This window comes from Squalius cephalus (assembly GCF_949319135.1).
Source record: "Squalius cephalus genome assembly, chromosome: 1".
In the NCBI taxonomy this organism is placed as follows: domain Eukaryota; kingdom Metazoa; phylum Chordata; class Actinopteri; order Cypriniformes; family Leuciscidae; genus Squalius; species Squalius cephalus.
Genome location: NC_137122.1, coordinates 27,198,201 through 27,216,308, shown reverse-complemented (window position 1 = coordinate 27,216,308; position 18,108 = coordinate 27,198,201). Strand labels below are relative to the sequence as shown.

General features: G+C 38.9%; 1 protein-coding gene across 1 annotated transcript in view; it reads right to left on the bottom strand.

Moving 5' to 3' along the window:
• Positions 1-962: 962 nt before the first annotated feature.
• xpo6 (exportin 6) overlaps positions 963-18,108 on the bottom strand; it is a 33,224-nt gene continuing 16,078 nt past the window's right edge. Inside the window, exons 9-25 of the mRNA XM_079869929.1 lie at positions 17,850-17,959; positions 17,651-17,759; positions 17,462-17,554; positions 16,566-16,635; positions 14,597-14,756; positions 13,465-13,557; positions 13,218-13,365; positions 11,719-11,865; positions 11,466-11,637; positions 10,697-10,852; positions 10,423-10,537; positions 10,263-10,341; positions 9,366-9,458; positions 7,015-7,176; positions 6,226-6,324; positions 1,656-1,886; positions 963-1,304 (exon numbers count right to left, since the gene is read on the bottom strand). Coding sequence (XP_079726055.1) covers positions 1,203-1,304; positions 1,656-1,886; positions 6,226-6,324; positions 7,015-7,176; positions 9,366-9,458; positions 10,263-10,341; positions 10,423-10,537; positions 10,697-10,852; positions 11,466-11,637; positions 11,719-11,865; positions 13,218-13,365; positions 13,465-13,557; positions 14,597-14,756; positions 16,566-16,635; positions 17,462-17,554; positions 17,651-17,759; positions 17,850-17,959 — 2,139 coding nt within the window. The 3' untranslated portion in view covers positions 963-1,202. The remainder of the gene's footprint in view (positions 1,305-1,655; positions 1,887-6,225; positions 6,325-7,014; positions 7,177-9,365; positions 9,459-10,262; positions 10,342-10,422; positions 10,538-10,696; positions 10,853-11,465; positions 11,638-11,718; positions 11,866-13,217; positions 13,366-13,464; positions 13,558-14,596; positions 14,757-16,565; positions 16,636-17,461; positions 17,555-17,650; positions 17,760-17,849; positions 17,960-18,108) is intronic.

The following is an 18,108-nucleotide window of genomic DNA, read 5'->3' as shown; positions in this document are numbered from 1 at the left end:
CTGTTATACAAGCATAATTTTTCACCCCATAGACATTTCATTTGGAACAATTATTTTTATTTTTTAAATCCTTATTTTTTGAAAGATGGTTTTCAGCAGGTATAATACGAGTAGATCAATTACTAAATCAAGAAGATATGTTTTATTCTGAGTTTCTAGATTTCCATAAAGGGAGTTTTCTATTGTGGGATGTGATTCCCACAGGAGTCTTGGCGTTATTCAGAACCAAACCAGTATTGCCTCTTTCTTCCTTTGATTTATTTGATACTGCAATTGGGAAACTTTGTTTTGCCCCCGGAGATCACGTGTTTCTCTGAGAACTTCATGATCAATCACGCTGCGTCCTCGATACGTGCTTTGAAGCTTCAGTGTCAAATGTAACATGGCTACTGTACATTAACTTTGTTTGTTTGAAGATTTCTCTTAAACACTGATTCATTTGGACTCACACAGACATCAATAATGTGAATATGAATGCATGCTGGGAGCCAGCATATTTTAAAACCCATTGCTCCCAGCATGCATTGCTGCTGTGTGTAAAACAAGACAGCACATACAATAACAGAACGAGAAAGACAAAGAATGCATTTTATTATAAAACTTTATTGAAGGTTTGTTTCTCCTGGATCAGGATGGAATGATATGAAAAAGATGTGAGCCAGAGGCTGATAAAACCAGACATTTAAGAGAAAGAGAAATCCAGTGCTCTGCGTTGCACCCGTTCACTTTAAAACCATTCAGAACTCAACAACAGCCCGTATGAACATCCACATGAAGCTGTCTGAGACGTATTCGTTTAACTCTACACCACTGCATTTCAAACGCCGTCTGTTCATTTCAACAAAATAAGTGTGCTTTCAGTGACACGAGTCCTTTAAAACGACAGGTCATTGGGAAAGCACTGCTCATATTTAAATAACGCAACAGTGAAACCCGAACCACATCGGCTGATTCTGGACGAGTTTCTCGACAGCATCTGTTGAACATCCACTTTGGCCTCTTGATCATTGGCAACGTGTAAAATCTATCTGAAATAAACATAAAACAAGCTGACGCTAGAAGCCCTGCAGCTCTCAGAACACGCCGGCACTGAGATCACAGGCTGGCCCGTGTGAAAGGCGACACATGACCACTGAAGCAGTGATGCGCGTCCTCAAGAAGAAGTCGGGCCGTGGTTTGGCTGTGACAGGGGTGATGCGCTGCTATAGTTTCAATGTTCCCGGTGGAAGACTTCCATTGCACAGTCTGTAGAAGCGCAGATCGTTCACGATACGATACACTCCCTGAGAAAACGACGGCAGGTCCTGTGAGGAGCGGAAAAGACAGAAAAGAGACGTGACTTGCGTGTCAAAACATGAAGACGGTTCACACTGCATGACTGTACACCTATGACATCATCCAAAAACAGATTCATAATATAATATTTTTAATAAATTTAATAATATTGAAATAAATGCAGTCTTGGTGAGCAAGAGACTTCTTCAAAAAAAAAAAAAATAAATAAATAAAATAATGATGGTCATGTGAACAATTACATTATTTAGTTTGCCAGGCAAAGCTTGGCTAAGAGTGAAAATGTTCCAGTCCTTCACATTAGTAAAACACTCCAGTAATTAGAGCTTCAGGAATGAATCACATCGGTCACGTTCACTCACTCTCTCTGGCGTGAAGTTTCGGGCAAGCGTTGTGCGCTGGTGAGGGTCGAGGCCTTGGCAGCCGTTGAGAAACTCTGGCAAGAACGAAGAGTAAAACGCTTGGAAATCCACAGCCGCCATGTTGTAGAGCGCCAGCGTGATGTCGTCCTGGAGGAGGTCGTGACTCTTGTGCAGCAGGACTTGCAGAAGAACATTTATGAAGTGGAACAGCATGGAGTTCCTGAACAGCTTCTGAAATACACACACACATCACTGACCAAACCACACACATGACCACTAGGGATGCACGATATTGCATTTTGGCCGATATTCGATATGCCGATATTTTCAAACTAATTTTGTCCGATACCGATACCGATATATATACACATTTTCCCCCTGATATATTTACACTTTAATTTTACTGAAGAGAAATCCAAGTCTCTCTCCTGTACTACCTTTACCGTATTACACTCATGTGTTGTAGATAAGGCAATACACAAGACAAACAAAACAACATTTGATTCTACCATAAATGTATAATTTTACAAATGTAGACAGACATTCACCCCTGAAAAATAGGCAAATTATTTCACTTGGATAAATGATATGCCAGTGCAACATTTTATTTTTAAGTTCAGACTTTCTGTGTCGGCTGCAAAGATGAAGTTGACGATGACTCGCGATCTTCGTAGTAGTGAACGCGCCAGAGAGAAATGCACATTTCGGATTACATAGTTTTCTTTCGTTTTGAATTGTTCTGTTTAAAAATATGACTTCAAGCGTTCTGTAGATAATAGATATATTTCTCAGGTCTGTGAGGCAAGTAGGCTATGCTGAGTTTCGTTTCATTTGAGACTAGCTCCAGTTCAATCGCGGGCGCCTCCGTGTCGTGATATCTATTATCTGCTTTACTTATTATTTATTAAATCCAGGTAATTGGTTGATGAAACATTGATTAAAATTAAGATAAAATTAATACAAAACGAAATTTACTTAGAAAGGCTTTGAGCTTTCTGTGGAAGTTTTAAAGCAGTCTCTTTTAGTGCGGCTTTCAGAGCGCTCACGTCCGCAACCGAGAACTGTCACTGTTTTTCCTCATAAATGCGAACACGAAAAATAAAATAAAATAAATATTTTATGCTCTGTGGAGAGCATATAGCTTGGAGAGTTTACATTAGTAAGCTACAGGACATCGTCTTTCAAAACATGACCTGCACGAAAGAGAAAAAAAAAAAAAAAGACTGCATCATTGTACCCAGCACTTCTGAAAATGCACTTGCGAATGCGTCTCTGTCCCCAGCACATTTCAAACCAAACTGACGCCCATGCTCGAAATGCCTCCACATGTTAAGTTGCTGGCCCTCATGCACGGTCGTCACGTGCACATAGGAAACACGCCACCCTATCGGCAAAGCTCATCGGCAGAAATGATCATATCGGCTGATGCCGATGATGGTCATTTAAAGCTTTTATCGGCCGATACCGATGTTGTGCCGATATCATTGTGCATCCACATCATTGACCAAACCATAGCACACGATCTGCCATTTGATCACACCACCCTGCATCATATTTGCTGAAGGAAATATTATACTTGTTTCTTACTAATTTTGGGGTGCTGATTCCAAAAAATTGCTCTAGTGCACAAAATATGATGCATTTCGTAGCATTTTTGCTTTCGACAACTATTTGTAAGGTGAAGTAGTATTGTATTATCCATTCAATCAGCAGAAAAACTGCCATAAAGACATGATTCCTATCTTGCTCTGTTCAATTCTCAGATGATTTTCCCATGCATGACATTATTTCATGCCCGATCCTGGTTTCAAGGTTAGAATTATGGCCAAGGACAGAGGAAAATATAAACATGACTCAGATGTTTTCTGCTATATCTGTGGGTGTTTTACTGCATCCAAACACTGACAGAAAATTACTAATTTTGTTTAGTTTTTGTAAAGAAAAAAAAACATTTTGTAGTTCTTTGACATTAAATGTATTAGGCCATATTTTTTCCACTCCTTTTCCACTCCTACTACGTTTTTAAGTACATATACACTGAACAAAATGATAAACGCAACACATTTGTTTTTGCCCCCATTTTTCTTGAGCTGAACTAAAAAATCTAAGACTTTTTCTATGTACACAAAAGGCCTATTTCTCTCAAATAGTGTTCACAAATCTGTCTAAATCTGTGTTAGTGAGCACTTCTCCTTTGCCGAGATAATCCATCCACCTCACAGGTGTGGCATATCAAGGTGCTGATTAGACAGTATGATTATTGCACAGGTGTGCCTTAGGCTGGCCACAATAAAAGGCCACTCTAAAATGTGCCGTTTTACTGTATTGGGGGGTCCGAAAAACAGTCAGTATCTACTGTGACCACCATTTTCCTCAGTGCAACGCATCTCCTTCGCATAGAGTTGATGTTGATTGTGGCCTGTGGAATGTTGGTCCACTCCTCTTCAATGGCTGTGCGAAGTTGCTCGATATTGGCAGGACCTGGAACACACTGTTGTATACGCCGATCCAGAGCATCACAAACATGCTCAATGGGTGACATGTCCGGTGATTATACTGGCCATGCAAGAGCTGGGATATTTTAAGCTTCTAGGAATTGTGTACAGATCCTTCCAACATGGGGCCGTGCATTATCATGCTGCAACATGAGGTGATGGTCGTGGATGAATGGCACAACAAAGGGCCTCAGGATCTCGTCACGGTATCACTGAGCATTCAAAATGCCATCAATAAAATGCACCTGTGTTCATTGTCCATAACATACGCCTGCCCATACCATAACCCCACCGCTACCATGGAGTATCACAACTCGATCCACAACGTTGACATCAGCAAACCGCTCGCCCACACGACGCCATACATGCTCTCTGCCATCTTCCCTGTACAGTGAAAACCGGGATTCATTCGTGAAGAGAACACCTCTCCGAAGTGCCAGACGCCATCGAATGTGAGCATTTGCCCACTCAAATCGGTTACGACAAACTGCAGTCAGGTCGAGACCCCGATGAGGACGACGAGCATGCAGATAAGCTTCTCTGAGACGGTTTCTGACAGTTTGTGCAGAAATTCTTTGGTTATGCAAACAGATTGTTGCAGCAGCTGTCCGGGTGGCTGGTCTCAGACGATCTTAGGTGAAGATGCTGGATGTGGAGGTCCTGGGCTGGTGTGGTTACATGTGGTCTGCGGTTATGAGGCCAGTTGGATGTACTCTCTGAAGTGCCATAAAATGTAGTAGGAGTGGAAAAAATATGGCCTAATACTCCATTTAAGTACATATACACTGAATTTGTGTAGACGGCTACACAATTGTAGCTAAAAAATTGCAGACGGCTTATGGTAGAGAAATGAACATTCAATTCACGGGCAACAGCTCTGGTGGACATTCCTGCAGTCAGCATGCCAATTGCACACTCCCTCAAAACTTGCGACATCTGTGGAATTGTGCTGTGTGATAAAACTGCACATTTTAGAGTGGCCTTTTATTGTGGCCAGCCTAAAGCCTTGTTTATACTTTCGCCTGGCTCCGCAGCGCGAGTCTCCGCAGACTGCGCGCGCACCTCCCCAAACGGACGAGGCGTTTATACTTGACGCGCTCGCCGTTGTACTATTCTTTGAAACGATAGGGGGCGACTCAAGTAATTGTCCTCTAAACAATCAGGAATCAGCAGTGAGAAGAAGAAAGCTACACACACACGTGACAATATTTAGTACACCACACCACACAAAAAGAATCGTGTAAAACCCAGTAAACCCTGAAATTATTACTAGTGACAATAAAACAAAATATATGGATATGAGAATGTGTATACAATATAACTAAATTAACAATCTCTTACATATTTTCTAATAGGCCTATTTCACTAAACATTTCATTAAGTTTAGTGAACATTTTTATTAAACATGGACCTTTACGTTCATTAAAAATACTTTTTATGCTATTGTATGCTCATTTTTTTAAATGTAAGCAACTAATTTAGACGTGCAAACTGGGTGCCGGTGTGTTGAGAAGTTCGAGCTCGGCCAGATTCGGCTCGAAGACATTCACCTTCGGATGCGGCGCCGCGCGCGTTGTTACAAAAAATGTCGCGCACACCGCCAGGCGAAATTGGGTCTTGCGAACCCAACGCGCACGACCGCCCCCTCCGCAATGACGTCATTTTTGCCGCGCGCACCCTAGCGCTCGTGCGGACGCGTCGAGTATAAACAAGGCTTTAGGCACACCTGTGCAATAATCATGCTGTCTAATCAGCATCTTGATATGCCACACCTGTGAGGTGGATGGATAATCTCGGCAAAGGAGAAGTGCTCACTAACACAGATTTAGACAGATTTGTGAACAATATTTGAGAGAAATAGGCCTTTTGTGTACATAGAAAAAGTCTTAGATCTTTGAGTTCAGTTCAAGAAAAATGGGGGCAAAAACAAGTGTTGCGTTTATCATTTTGTTCAGTGTATATATATGTGTGACGGATCTTTCTATGGAAATAGTCCATATTAAAAAGCTGCAGGATCTTCACTACATTCAATCATCAGATTTGAGCAAATGTAAGCATATGTCAGCGTGTCTTACCCTGTGGTACAACTTGTGTTTGGTGTTCAGGACCTCCAGGTAACTCAAGTTTTGTTTGAAGATGTGAATATCCGGCTGTAGGAAAGACTGACCAAATGCCTGCAAATCAAAGACACGATGCTCAGACACAAGAATCACGCATAACAGCGTTTCCATCTCCGCTATTTAATCTCAATTATATGTAACGAGATTGTAAGAACTGCCAAATAATATACAGACATTCAAAAGTCCCAAAACATTAATATACTATATTCGTAGCATATTCGTATTGTGGAACGGGACTTTTGGACCATTGAGATTTCAGTACCAAACATCAGGGTTATTATTGTCAAATAAAACTGAAATTAAAACTATTAAAACTCTTCTGTTAATTGTAATAAATGAAATAAAATAAAATATAAATATTAGCTGAAAAACATACTAAACAAAATTTAACTGGGAATAAATATAAACTAACACTGAAATAAAAATTATTTAAATAGCAATATTTAAAAAATAATTATAAAATTACAAAAGATTTAACTAAAATTAACATGAAAACTAAAATTATAATATAATAATAATAAAAGCTATTTCAATAAATATTTAAACTATAATAAAACTAAAATAATACTGCCAAACATGAAAAACAAAACAAAAATAGGAACATAGCGACTAACAAATTGTCTTGTTAGGTTATACACTTTGATCCACATGGACGAGAGGTTATTTCTTGACGCTTGGTTAAGACATGCTGTAACTCAGGCTTTGAGGAGAGTTATGTGTGTGTTACACACGTGCGGTCGATACCTGCATGGCAGCCGTGAACTGCGCTTGGTTCTCCATGAGTTCTTCTGCTCCGGTTCTCTGTACGCTGCTCAACACTGAGCTCTTGAAGAAGAACCTCCAGTTCTGATGAAGAATCTGGAAGAGCAGCTCAAACATCTCAGCTTTCACATCCGGACAGGAACGCTGCAGAACACAGAGGTGAAGATCAGCGAATTAAAAGAGCTTCCAGAAAGAAGAATATTAGAGGACTTTTAAAGTCGCCATGAAACAGAAGTTGCAATAATCTTTTCTTCTCTATTGTGATTTATAGTGAAATGGCTTCTCAAAAAAAAAAAAAAAAAGGGTGGGACTTAATTCTATCCATTAGTAATTGATAAGATCAACTAAAAAAATGATGTGCACGATTAAATCATTTATAATAAATACTACAATGTTCCATAAAAAGAAAGTCAATTTTGATTTCACGGTGACTTTAATGTACCTTTAAAGGAACACGCCGACTTTTTAGGACTTTAGCTTATTCACCGTATCCCCCAGAGTTAGATAAGTCCATACATACCTTTTCATCTCCGTGTGCGCCGTAACTCTGACGCACCCACCGCTAGCCTAGCACAGCACAAAGACTGGAGGTAAACGGCTCCAGCTAGCATACTGCTCCCAATTAGTGACAAAATAACACCAACATTTTCCTATTTACTTGTTGTGATTTGTATAGTCACAGTGTGTACAAATAACAAGGTCATAAGAGACACAGCCATCTTCTAACCATATACATACTGGGAACTACATTCTCAGAAGGCGAAGCACAGCTACTTGGGCGGAGTGATTAGGGCAGCACCCGAGAAGCCCCGTGGTGAGGAGCAGAGAGTTCGCTCAGAGTTGGAGTAATAGAGTCAGCAATTACTAGATAGCAAATGCATAGTTTACAATCATCTCTATATGCTGCGCATCAGTTACAGGCTTTGTATTGTAACCATGTTTGCTTGTATGGTCCCTGTTAAATAAACTTTAAATAAATAAATAAAAAAATCATTTTGTCACAATTTGTATGAATAAGTTAGCTAGGCTACAAGTAAACAGGTGATCATGAAAGGCTATTTCAAGGGTGCTATGTCAGTTGGCATGTGTGCATATTTTGTGTATAGACAGTTTGTTAGTATGGCATGGCTATACTACAATTGCATTGAACTATGCATGATGATGATTATTACAAAATCACTTACTTGGTGGACAGCTGTCCATTAAGTTCACTCGGCATGGTGTGTTTCTTATCACAACAGGGAAAAAAATAAATAAAAATACGACAACTGCTGGGTGTATTAGGGCAGAGAAATCCTCCGTGGTAGTGACGCAAAGATTTTCATTGTCATCAAGCCTTTCCATCGATGGCAATACCCAGTCCCATTTACAACAACAAAGGCACTCGGTTTCTGTCGGCATAGGTTGGCATGTTCCACATTTACACCACCAGTCCGTGTTCGTTCTGATTCTCCCCTCGACCTCTGTTCGGCATCTTGTCTAGTATCAGCTCAAAAAGTTTGTAACTCCTCGTCTGTGTATTCTGGCTCAAAACGATATGGTTCTGGATCTTGGTTTGATACCAAGTAAAAATCCTCTGACAATTCCTCAAATTCAGCCATGATCACCAATCACGTTCATTACTAGTTAGTCACGTTGGTTTTGTTGACGGAAGTACCAATGGGGCTTCTCGGGTGCTGCGCTAATCACCAAAGTAGCTGTGCTTCGCCTTCTGAGAATATAGTTCCCAGTATGTATACGGTTAGAAGATGGCTGTGTCTCATATGACCTTGTTATTTGTGCACGCTGTGACTATACAAATCACAACATGTAAATAGGAAAATGTTGGTGTTATTTTGTCACTTATTGGGATTAGTATGCTAGCTGAAGCCATTTACATCCAGTCTTTGTGCTAAGCTAGGCTAACGGTGGGTGCGTCAAACAGACTTACAGCACGCACGGAGATGAAAAAGTCGGTGTGTTCCTTTAAAAAGCTAAACTCTTTATTCTGTTAAACAATGATTAGTGTTTATCTTGTAAATGCTAATGTGTTAAATGTTCTGCATTGTGGTTTCTACACTATAAAAATGTTTGTCATGTCATTGTCAATGTAATTTTTACAGAAAAAGAATACTACTATAACAACTAATTAGTTTACTGGTTAACTAAGTTCAAAATTAAAAATTGGATCAAATAAACTGTAACGAGTAGTAAAACGAATGTATATTCCGTACAGTAAAATCGTGGCAAACACAGTTACCTTTTTCTTTTTTTACGTAAATCAAATTATGCTGGGAAATGCATTTTAACCTTAAGCACTCTGAGGTGGGGTGTCTTTAACTCGTGTCTCTTACCTCTGCCACTATTGGGTAAACCTGGTCCAAACAAAGGCTGAGGATGCTGGGTAACAGAGGCTTGAAGGTCTGGCCAGGCTCTTGAACCACAACCTGAGACAATAAAGCAAAGATAAACAGCATGTTCAATCCTGTAATGCTTGACATATGAAATAAGTCTGAAAAAAACTATATTTTGAATGGAAGAGTTTATTGAACCTTTAGAGAGAGAATAAAAGTTTGCACGTGTGCTTTTTGAGTATCATATTTGATACATCAGGCTTTTATGGCTCATATTACCTGATGAAGTGAGAATATGAAGCTCATATTCTATAATATGAAGCTTTTAATGTAAATCTTTATATTAGTATAACAGACTACTTACATAAAATGCATATAAATATCAGTTGCCACTTTATCTCTTCTAATAATGTCTGATATTTAAAAGCTTAGTTTTATGATCAAAGCTCTGTAGCTCTAAAACACATCATGCAATGCAATACAAAGATGACAGAGATGAACATAAATGTTCCTCAAAAGCCTGATGTATCATATTTGATACTCACATTTTCACATATTTATAAAAAAAAAAAAAAGAAAAAAAGATTTATGAATAATCAAGTTAACCTAAGTTGCTTCAGTCTAGAACAAGTTAAATATTATTTACAATATAAAAGCTACTTTTACTTCAGTAAAGATTTCACAGCAACAATACCTGAAGAGACATTTTTAGAAATATACTGAAAGGCCTTTTACTTACTAGAAAACTACAAACTATCATACAGAGGGCATGTCCTAGATTGTGTACAACAGTTTTATCATGTTGATAATTTAGCGGGCTTAGACGTGTATCAAATATGACACAGTGGGCTTTACAGGGTTAATAACCACTGAAGCTCAAACACAAAGTGGTTTTACCTGCAGAATCTTGAGAAACTTCTGAACCACTCTGGATCCCGAGCTGCCCTCCTGTAAGATGCTGACGGCCAGCTGATCCCTGAGGAACATGAGGATCAGTGAGCATCAGTATACACAGTGACACATGATCGATTAGTGAACGTGAGGAAGCCGAGGTCACCTGGTGAACATGCTGAGGAATGTCTGAATGATCTGCTCTGTGAAAGCTACACCCATCTGAACACGCAGAGCTTGAAACAGCGTGAGAAAGAAACTCAGCATCTCGTCTGTCACATCTGAGAGAGAGAGAGAGAGAGAGAGAGAGAGAGAGAGAGAGAGAGAGAGAGAGAGAGAGAGAGAGAGAGAGAGAGAATGAATCCTCAGTAAAGATCATTCCAGCAACAGAAGGCAGGAGTCGTGGTCATGAACGCTGATGTTGATGATGATTTGTTCACCTGGCTGCTGGATGAAGTGAGGGAACAGCGCGAGCGTGACCTGGACTGACTCCTGCAGGCTGTGGTAACAGATCTGACGTGATTTAGTGGCCTCTCCTGATATACTGTCCACCAGATCCTTCAACACACACAGAGTCTGCTGGATCACCGCTTTACCTGAGGGACACATTACTTACATTACTGCCATTTCTGAAAATACTTTTATAAAAATAACTGGTAAAAACGGCTGTATCAAAAAATAATAAATAAATAAAATTTAAATGACAATCCATTTATAAATAAACCCATATATAAATAACCTTTATATAAATAAAAAATACCATCCAAAAAGTTTGAGGTCAGTAACAAATCAGAATTGGGCATCAAGACCTGCAGTGCTCATCAAGGTGCATTTATCATCGAGAACACCGTAAAAACAGTAATATTGTGAAATATTAAAATTTTAATTTAAACATTTTCTTTTTTTAAATATTTAAAATATTATTCTGATATGATGATTTCAAGAAACATGTATTATTAATGTTGAAAACAGTTGTGCTGCATAATATTTTTGTGCAAATGTGATATTTTTTTGATTCTTTGAATAGAAAGTTCAAAAGATCCGCATTGATATAAAACAAATCTATTTCAATCGATTTAGAAACTGTAACATTATGAATGTCTTTACAGTCACTTTTAGTCAATTTAAAGCATCACTGCTATATATATTTTTATATGGAATATATTATAATATTTGACATTGCTATCAGTGTTCATCTGTTGCTCTCACTGTTGGGGTGATGGTTGGGTGGGCGGGGCAGGAGGCGGTACTGCTGCGTCAGACTGCTGAGAAGCCGCGCGTGATTGGACGAACGGCTCGGCCACTGCTGCTCTGCTTCTGGTAGACTGGGCCACGGCAACAGCAACATGTTGGACAGAGCTCGACACACCAGGACGTGAGCCTTGAGGAAACAACAACAAATATTACATCACAAACAACAACAGTGGGATCCAAGTACATAAGCCCATGCACACACACACACCTCCTGAGGTAATCTGTGGTTATGATTCTCTGTGATCAGGTTGAAGATATTCTGCACCGCCGGCAGCGACACCAGGAACACCGGTCGCACGGTGGTGGACATGGAGACCAGGAGATGGCACGCAGATAACAGCAACTTCTCTGGAACCTGTGACACACGGAGATCGGGCGGATTAGAGTTCATCAAAGAGAAAGAATGAAGAATAACTGGTTGAACAGAAGACGGTCTAATCTAAAACTCTACTGTAGACCTCACAGGCAAGAGACACGCTTCAGTTTCAAGACAACCCCACAAATAAATATATAGCTTTGTACATTTCTACAACAAACCTTATTATGAAGGCATGGCTGAATAAATTATGACAATGTTTACTTTATGGTGTTTATATTGCAATATTTTGTAGATGGTTGTAAGAGTGCATATTTTATCTCTCTCATCTGTTTGAATGAGCAGCTGGAAATAGTAAAGCATATACATTTCAAAATAAGAGTCCCTGTGTATTTCAGGCATTATTATAATTATCTCTTTCCCGGCACTGATGGAATTATCCAGTGATTATTTCCACAGTTATTCAGTAGAGGGCGCTATTAAAAAACTTCTGAATGAGTACAGAAACTCCTGATCAAAACAAAGGCAAAACATTAGTAGAAAAAAGTAATAAACGCATTGCTTATGCCCGTTATAGTCTGTTGTCAGCTTTTTGTTAAAATATTTTTTTGAAGAAACGAACACACATTTAAATGTTGTTAAAAAAAAAAAAAATGCATGAAGCCAGAATAAAGCGGTATATACATTCAACTAAATATTCTGGGTCCATGAAACTTTTGTAAAAAATAATCAAAAATGCTGGCACCTAAAAAAATACTAATATAAAAAATGCTGATGGGGAAAGAGTTACAAGTCCAGCATTTGCATAAAATCTTTTTTTCTGGATATTGTTATGTTGGTTACACAATAAACTGTATCTGCTATTTAATTTAACAAACTATTGTAACTTGTCTCTTTGCCGCCCTGTCACAGGAAGGAAAGGCTAAGAACATTAATGTATTCAATAGATAGATTTTTTCTTAGCATCCGCACAATAATCTGTTTGTAATGGAAGCTTGTAAAAAAGGTAATTGTAACTTTTAAATCTCAAAATTCTTACATTTTCCCTCAGATTTACGAGTTTATATCTCACAATTCTGAGAGAAAAAAAAAAAAAGTCTGCATTTTTCCCCTTATAATTGGGAGTCACAATTGCCTTTTTAACTTTTTTTTATTCCATTGCAGAAACAAGCTTCCATAGTTTCTTTGATGATATCAGCTAAATCTAATATTGATGATAATATTGATCGACCTCTTAATTGTATGAAATTATACGTAGTATAATATCAGTAGTACCCATATAAATACACATACATTTAATAAAAACATGTCTTCAGTTCTTTAAACTTGAAATGACTGTGTTCTGGTTTAAATGAGCATTAAAGTATTCTCATTTATAAAAATCAAGTGACCTTGGCATTGATGAGAGGGGTCGTGGCGTCCATGCTGGACCTGATGAGATCCACAAATTGCGTTTGATCTTGTTGGCGCTGCACCTCGCCGCAGAACTGAGCCAGCCAATGAGAATACGCCTGCAGAGCGGCCAATGACTGCGCGTGGCTGCAAAACAGAGACGTTTATTAGGTTTTATTTTAAACTATTCTCATTTAGGTTAACCTGCATCAACTAGCACATTGACCAGTGTTTATGACTACTTACACATCTATAAGATCTGGTTTGAGCACTGTAGGAACAGCCATCTCTACATCGTACAGGCTGATCTGAGAGCCGTAACACGACACTTCCACCAATCTGAGAGGAGGAGAAACAAAATGGCCAAGAATTAAACATCACATATTTCAGTCAGTTATTTACATCTGACCATCTATCAATCTGTATTAATAATTCAAGCTATTCTTTCCTAAACGAATAATATGATATTTGTTTGCATTTATTTGCATATTACTTTGACACAGTGTTGGTGTTAACAGGAAAATACATTGCACTTGTGAAAGTAAAACCAAAACCATAACCTTTGCTTTTTGAAAAAAAGGCTTGGTTTAGTTTATATTTGGGCAGTCTGCACAAGTTCACAGAGTTAAATTAGTAATCATTGTGTTTTTTGAGCCAGGGTTTAAACAGTATATCAAAGGGGTCCTTTTATTACATGTTCATCTTTCTTCAGTGTGTAATGTTGCTGTTTGAGCATGAAAAATGTCTGTCCCGGGAACAAACACGTCGCAATATTCCTTATTTAAACAATTCACGCCCAAGACATACGCAAAATAAAGGACGAGACCTGGTAGAGTTAGTTAGTAGTGTGTTGAATATCACAGTTATGGTAAAGGCGGGACATTTCCAAAAAACGGCAAAGCGGTTGACCAATCACAACACACTGTTCCAGCCCACCAATCAGAGCACACTGAGCTTTCAGAGGGAGGGGCTTCATAGAGAGACAGGAACTAAACAGAGCGTTACTGACAGACTGAGAAGAGAGGTGCTGCAACAATGGAGAATGAGAAAAATGTGTTTCTGAACATTCAAGCATGAAAACCTATTCTAGTAGATCCCAAAAACAAAATCAAGACTTTGTAAAAGGGCATAGGCTAATAACAAAGTTATTTATGACAAGTGTATAAACAAAAAAAAACTAAATTTGGTGTAATGCAAAAAGAAGCCATCAAATAGCCATGTGAAGCACACTACACAACACAGCAAAACCAGTAATAAGACCACTAATAATATGCATAAAAACATGGCATAAAGCATAAGCAAATACAGAGGACATTAAAGTGCACACATAAGGAGGTAGTGTTGTTGTCAAATGAGGAACTGGGAATCAGGAACTGACCTCTGCACGATGGCGAGAGCGTCATTAAAGCGGGCGTTGAAAACGTCCCCTGTGAAGAACTCGGCCAGGCGTCCCACGGCCTGCAAGAGAGAGCTCAGGTCTCTGAGAGCGCAGTGAAGTCTTCTGCAGTCGGCCTCCGCTGTGATGTTCAGCCTGCGACCTGTTCTCACACACACACACACAGAGAGAGAGAGAGAGAGGTGTAAAACCACTCAACAACAGCTGACAACAACTCACAAGCCACATGAGAACAGACCCGCCACAAAGCACCATCAGACTGAACATAACAAGACCAGAAACTACTAAAATACTAGGTTGACTGAGAAAGTGCTCAAGCAATCAAAATTTCTAAGTTTTGGGGTCAGTAAGTTTAAAAAAGAAGAAATTATTACTTTTTCCAGCAAGAATGCATTAAACTGACCAAAAGTGTCAGTAAAGACATGTATGTATCACAGTTTCCACAAAAATATGAAGCAGCACAACTGTTTTCAACATTGATAATAATAATAATGAATGTTTCTTGAGCAGCAAGTCATCATATTAGAATGACACTGAAGGATCATGTGACACTGAAGACTGGAGTAATGATGCTGAAAATACAGCTTTGATCACAGGAATAAATTACAATTGAATACACATTTAAATACATTACTTAAATGTGTTATTTTTAATTGTAATATTTATCTAGCCTGGGAAAACCCAAACAAACTTCCGACAAATTTAGATTTTCTCTGCAAGTAGTCTGGCAAAGAGCCCATTCAAGCCGATTTCTAATCCATCCAAATCGAGGCACCAATCAGAAACGTTGAGGCGGGCTTTATACGATGATGATCGCTCTGATTGGTTTTAGGTCTATCCAATTGCGCCCAGAGGCATTTGAGCGACGTCCGTTGGTGAAGCGCACCAACTTTTTAACGCATTATTATATTCAAATTGCAAACACATGAGGACAGTCTCCATGAAAGACCCACTGGCAGATGAACGTGCTACTACATTTCTCTCCGAAACGGTAGGAAATTAAATTAGATTTGATAGAGGATTTTAACTGTGACAAGATGATTGACGGCAGTTTACGTGACAGATCCGTCCGATAAAGATGACGAAGTAGTATGTCCCAAAGCTTGCCTACTTTTTTGCTACACATTCAAAAGTAAATACATTTTCTTCACAAAAAGAGTACATACTTTTATGGCGTAGTGTAACTTAGGCGAATTGGGACGCAGCATATGGCTTTACACGATGACGATCGCTCCGATTGGTTTTAGGAGTTTTAGGTCTAACCAATTGCGCCCAGAGGCATTTGAGCGACGTCCGTTGGTGACGCCCCTTTGGAAATGAGTTATTAATGAAGCTTTGCCAGACCATAACTCAGTTACTACTGAGAATGGTCTGGTTTTAACCAGGCTAATATTTATCAATATTACTGTTTTTATTTAGCCTTGGTGAGCATAAGCTTCTTTCAAAAACATTTAAAAAGAAATCTTACTGCCCCAAACACAGTTCATGTAGAACTTCCTCTATATTTCATCTTGTCTGTAGTTGTACAGCCTGCTTACTTGGGCTGATTATTATACACTAAGGTCAAAAAATGGCAGCAACATATTTATACAAGATATCTGACAGAAGGAAGTCAGATAGCAAAAGAAAAAAAGAAAAAAACAGTGCAGCCTGAAGAACAAGGAAATGTGTCAAAGATATAATATTTCCAACAAATTCCCCTTAATGCTTCAGTGGATTAACATACAAACAGTGACATTTGGATACTGAGTGAAAACGACACATTAGCATTGTTGCAATGCATTCTCCATGACAAATAGTTCACCCAAAACAATCCCATCTAATAATTCTGTCAAAAACTGCATTGCATTTAGAAGTGTAATCTGGGTGTGCAGCTGAACGGGTTTGAAAACAAAGATACCATCTATAAAACTGCTGAATATTCAGACTGTGACCATGAAGAGAAACTCACTTGATCCTGATCTCACGATATACTGCTGCAGCCCAAGATAAACGTCCAGATCCTCCTGGAGCACCAGAAACTAAACACACACACACACATAATCATGCTCTGCTCATCAGATGCTTATCATCAATGCCATATAACATGCAAATTTAATGGAATTAATAATAACAGGAAAAACGTGACAGATTGACAGATCGACAGATAAGAAATATAAATAGATAGATAAAAATACAATTAGATAGATGGATAGATAGATAGATGGATATAAAATGGGCATTTGATGAAACATTTATATTGATTGACAGCTCTAATACTCTTCCTCATGTGGATTACAGCAGAATCCTCCATGAATGGTTTGGACTTCACTGAGACTCACTTAAAGGGATAGTTCACTTTGAAATTAAATTTTGGTATGTTTTAGCTTACCTCAAGGGCATCCAAGATGTAGGTGTCTTTTTTTTCGCAGTAGTTTCAATTTTGATATTTTTAGGTCAAACCGTTCTTGTCTGTCAGTCAAATAATGCAGGTCTATGGTCACTGTCTCAAAAAGCATAATTTCAAAGTGAACTATCCCTTTAAATCAGTTTTGCTTCCATATTAAACAGTTATTAGAATTGCCAATGGAGAGTCCATTATTTTCAGTTCAAAGAGAAAGAGCGAACATGTTCACCCACTCATCTACACCTGGCTGAGAGAGAGAGAGAGAGAGAGAGAGAGAGAGAGAGAGAGAGAGAGAGAGAACGAACAAACGAACATGTTCACCCACTCATCTACACCTGAGAGAGAGAGAGAGAGAGAGAGAGAGAGAGAGAGAGAGAGAGAGAGAGAGAGAGAGAGAGAGAGAGAGAGAGAGAGAGAGAGAGAGAGAGAGAGAACATGTTCACCCACTCATCTACACCCACCAGAACAGAGAAGGTTTGGGACGGCAGCAGCTCCATCACCCTGGCAACCACTTCCAAACTCTGACGCAGGTACCGTTGCCATTCCGTCTGTTGCTATAGAAACCAAGAGGGGAAAGAGTTCCAAAAATTCAGCCCAAAAAAAATAAAGATGTTTCAGCAACTATAACCGTGTGTCTGACTGATCCTTACATCGTCGTCAAGGGTCTCATCATCGAGTTCTTCTAGTTGACTCTGGTTTAACCTGAACTGGATCCGGTTGAGAACTTCACGCAGCAGCAGAACTAGAGCATCTTTATACCTGGTCACACACACACACAGATTATGACAGCATTCAATGCTTGAGCAACCTATATAACACAAACTTCATTCACAGTCCACAGACATGTACCTGTTAATGACACTGTCTCTGTCAGCCAATCGGCTTCTGATCTTGGTGGTCAGGTAGTCCAGGAATATACTCCAGATGTCAAGACAGGCCAGGTAACCCTCGTGACTCGGCTACAACAAAATAAACAGACCATTAAATGAAGAGATGCACAAAAATATCAAGTTTAAGAACTTCAGCGCTGATTCAGTGGTCATGAATTTCATTTTTAATTTTGTTTCCTTAAGTGCATTTATAATGTTAGTAGGATTTATTTATACAT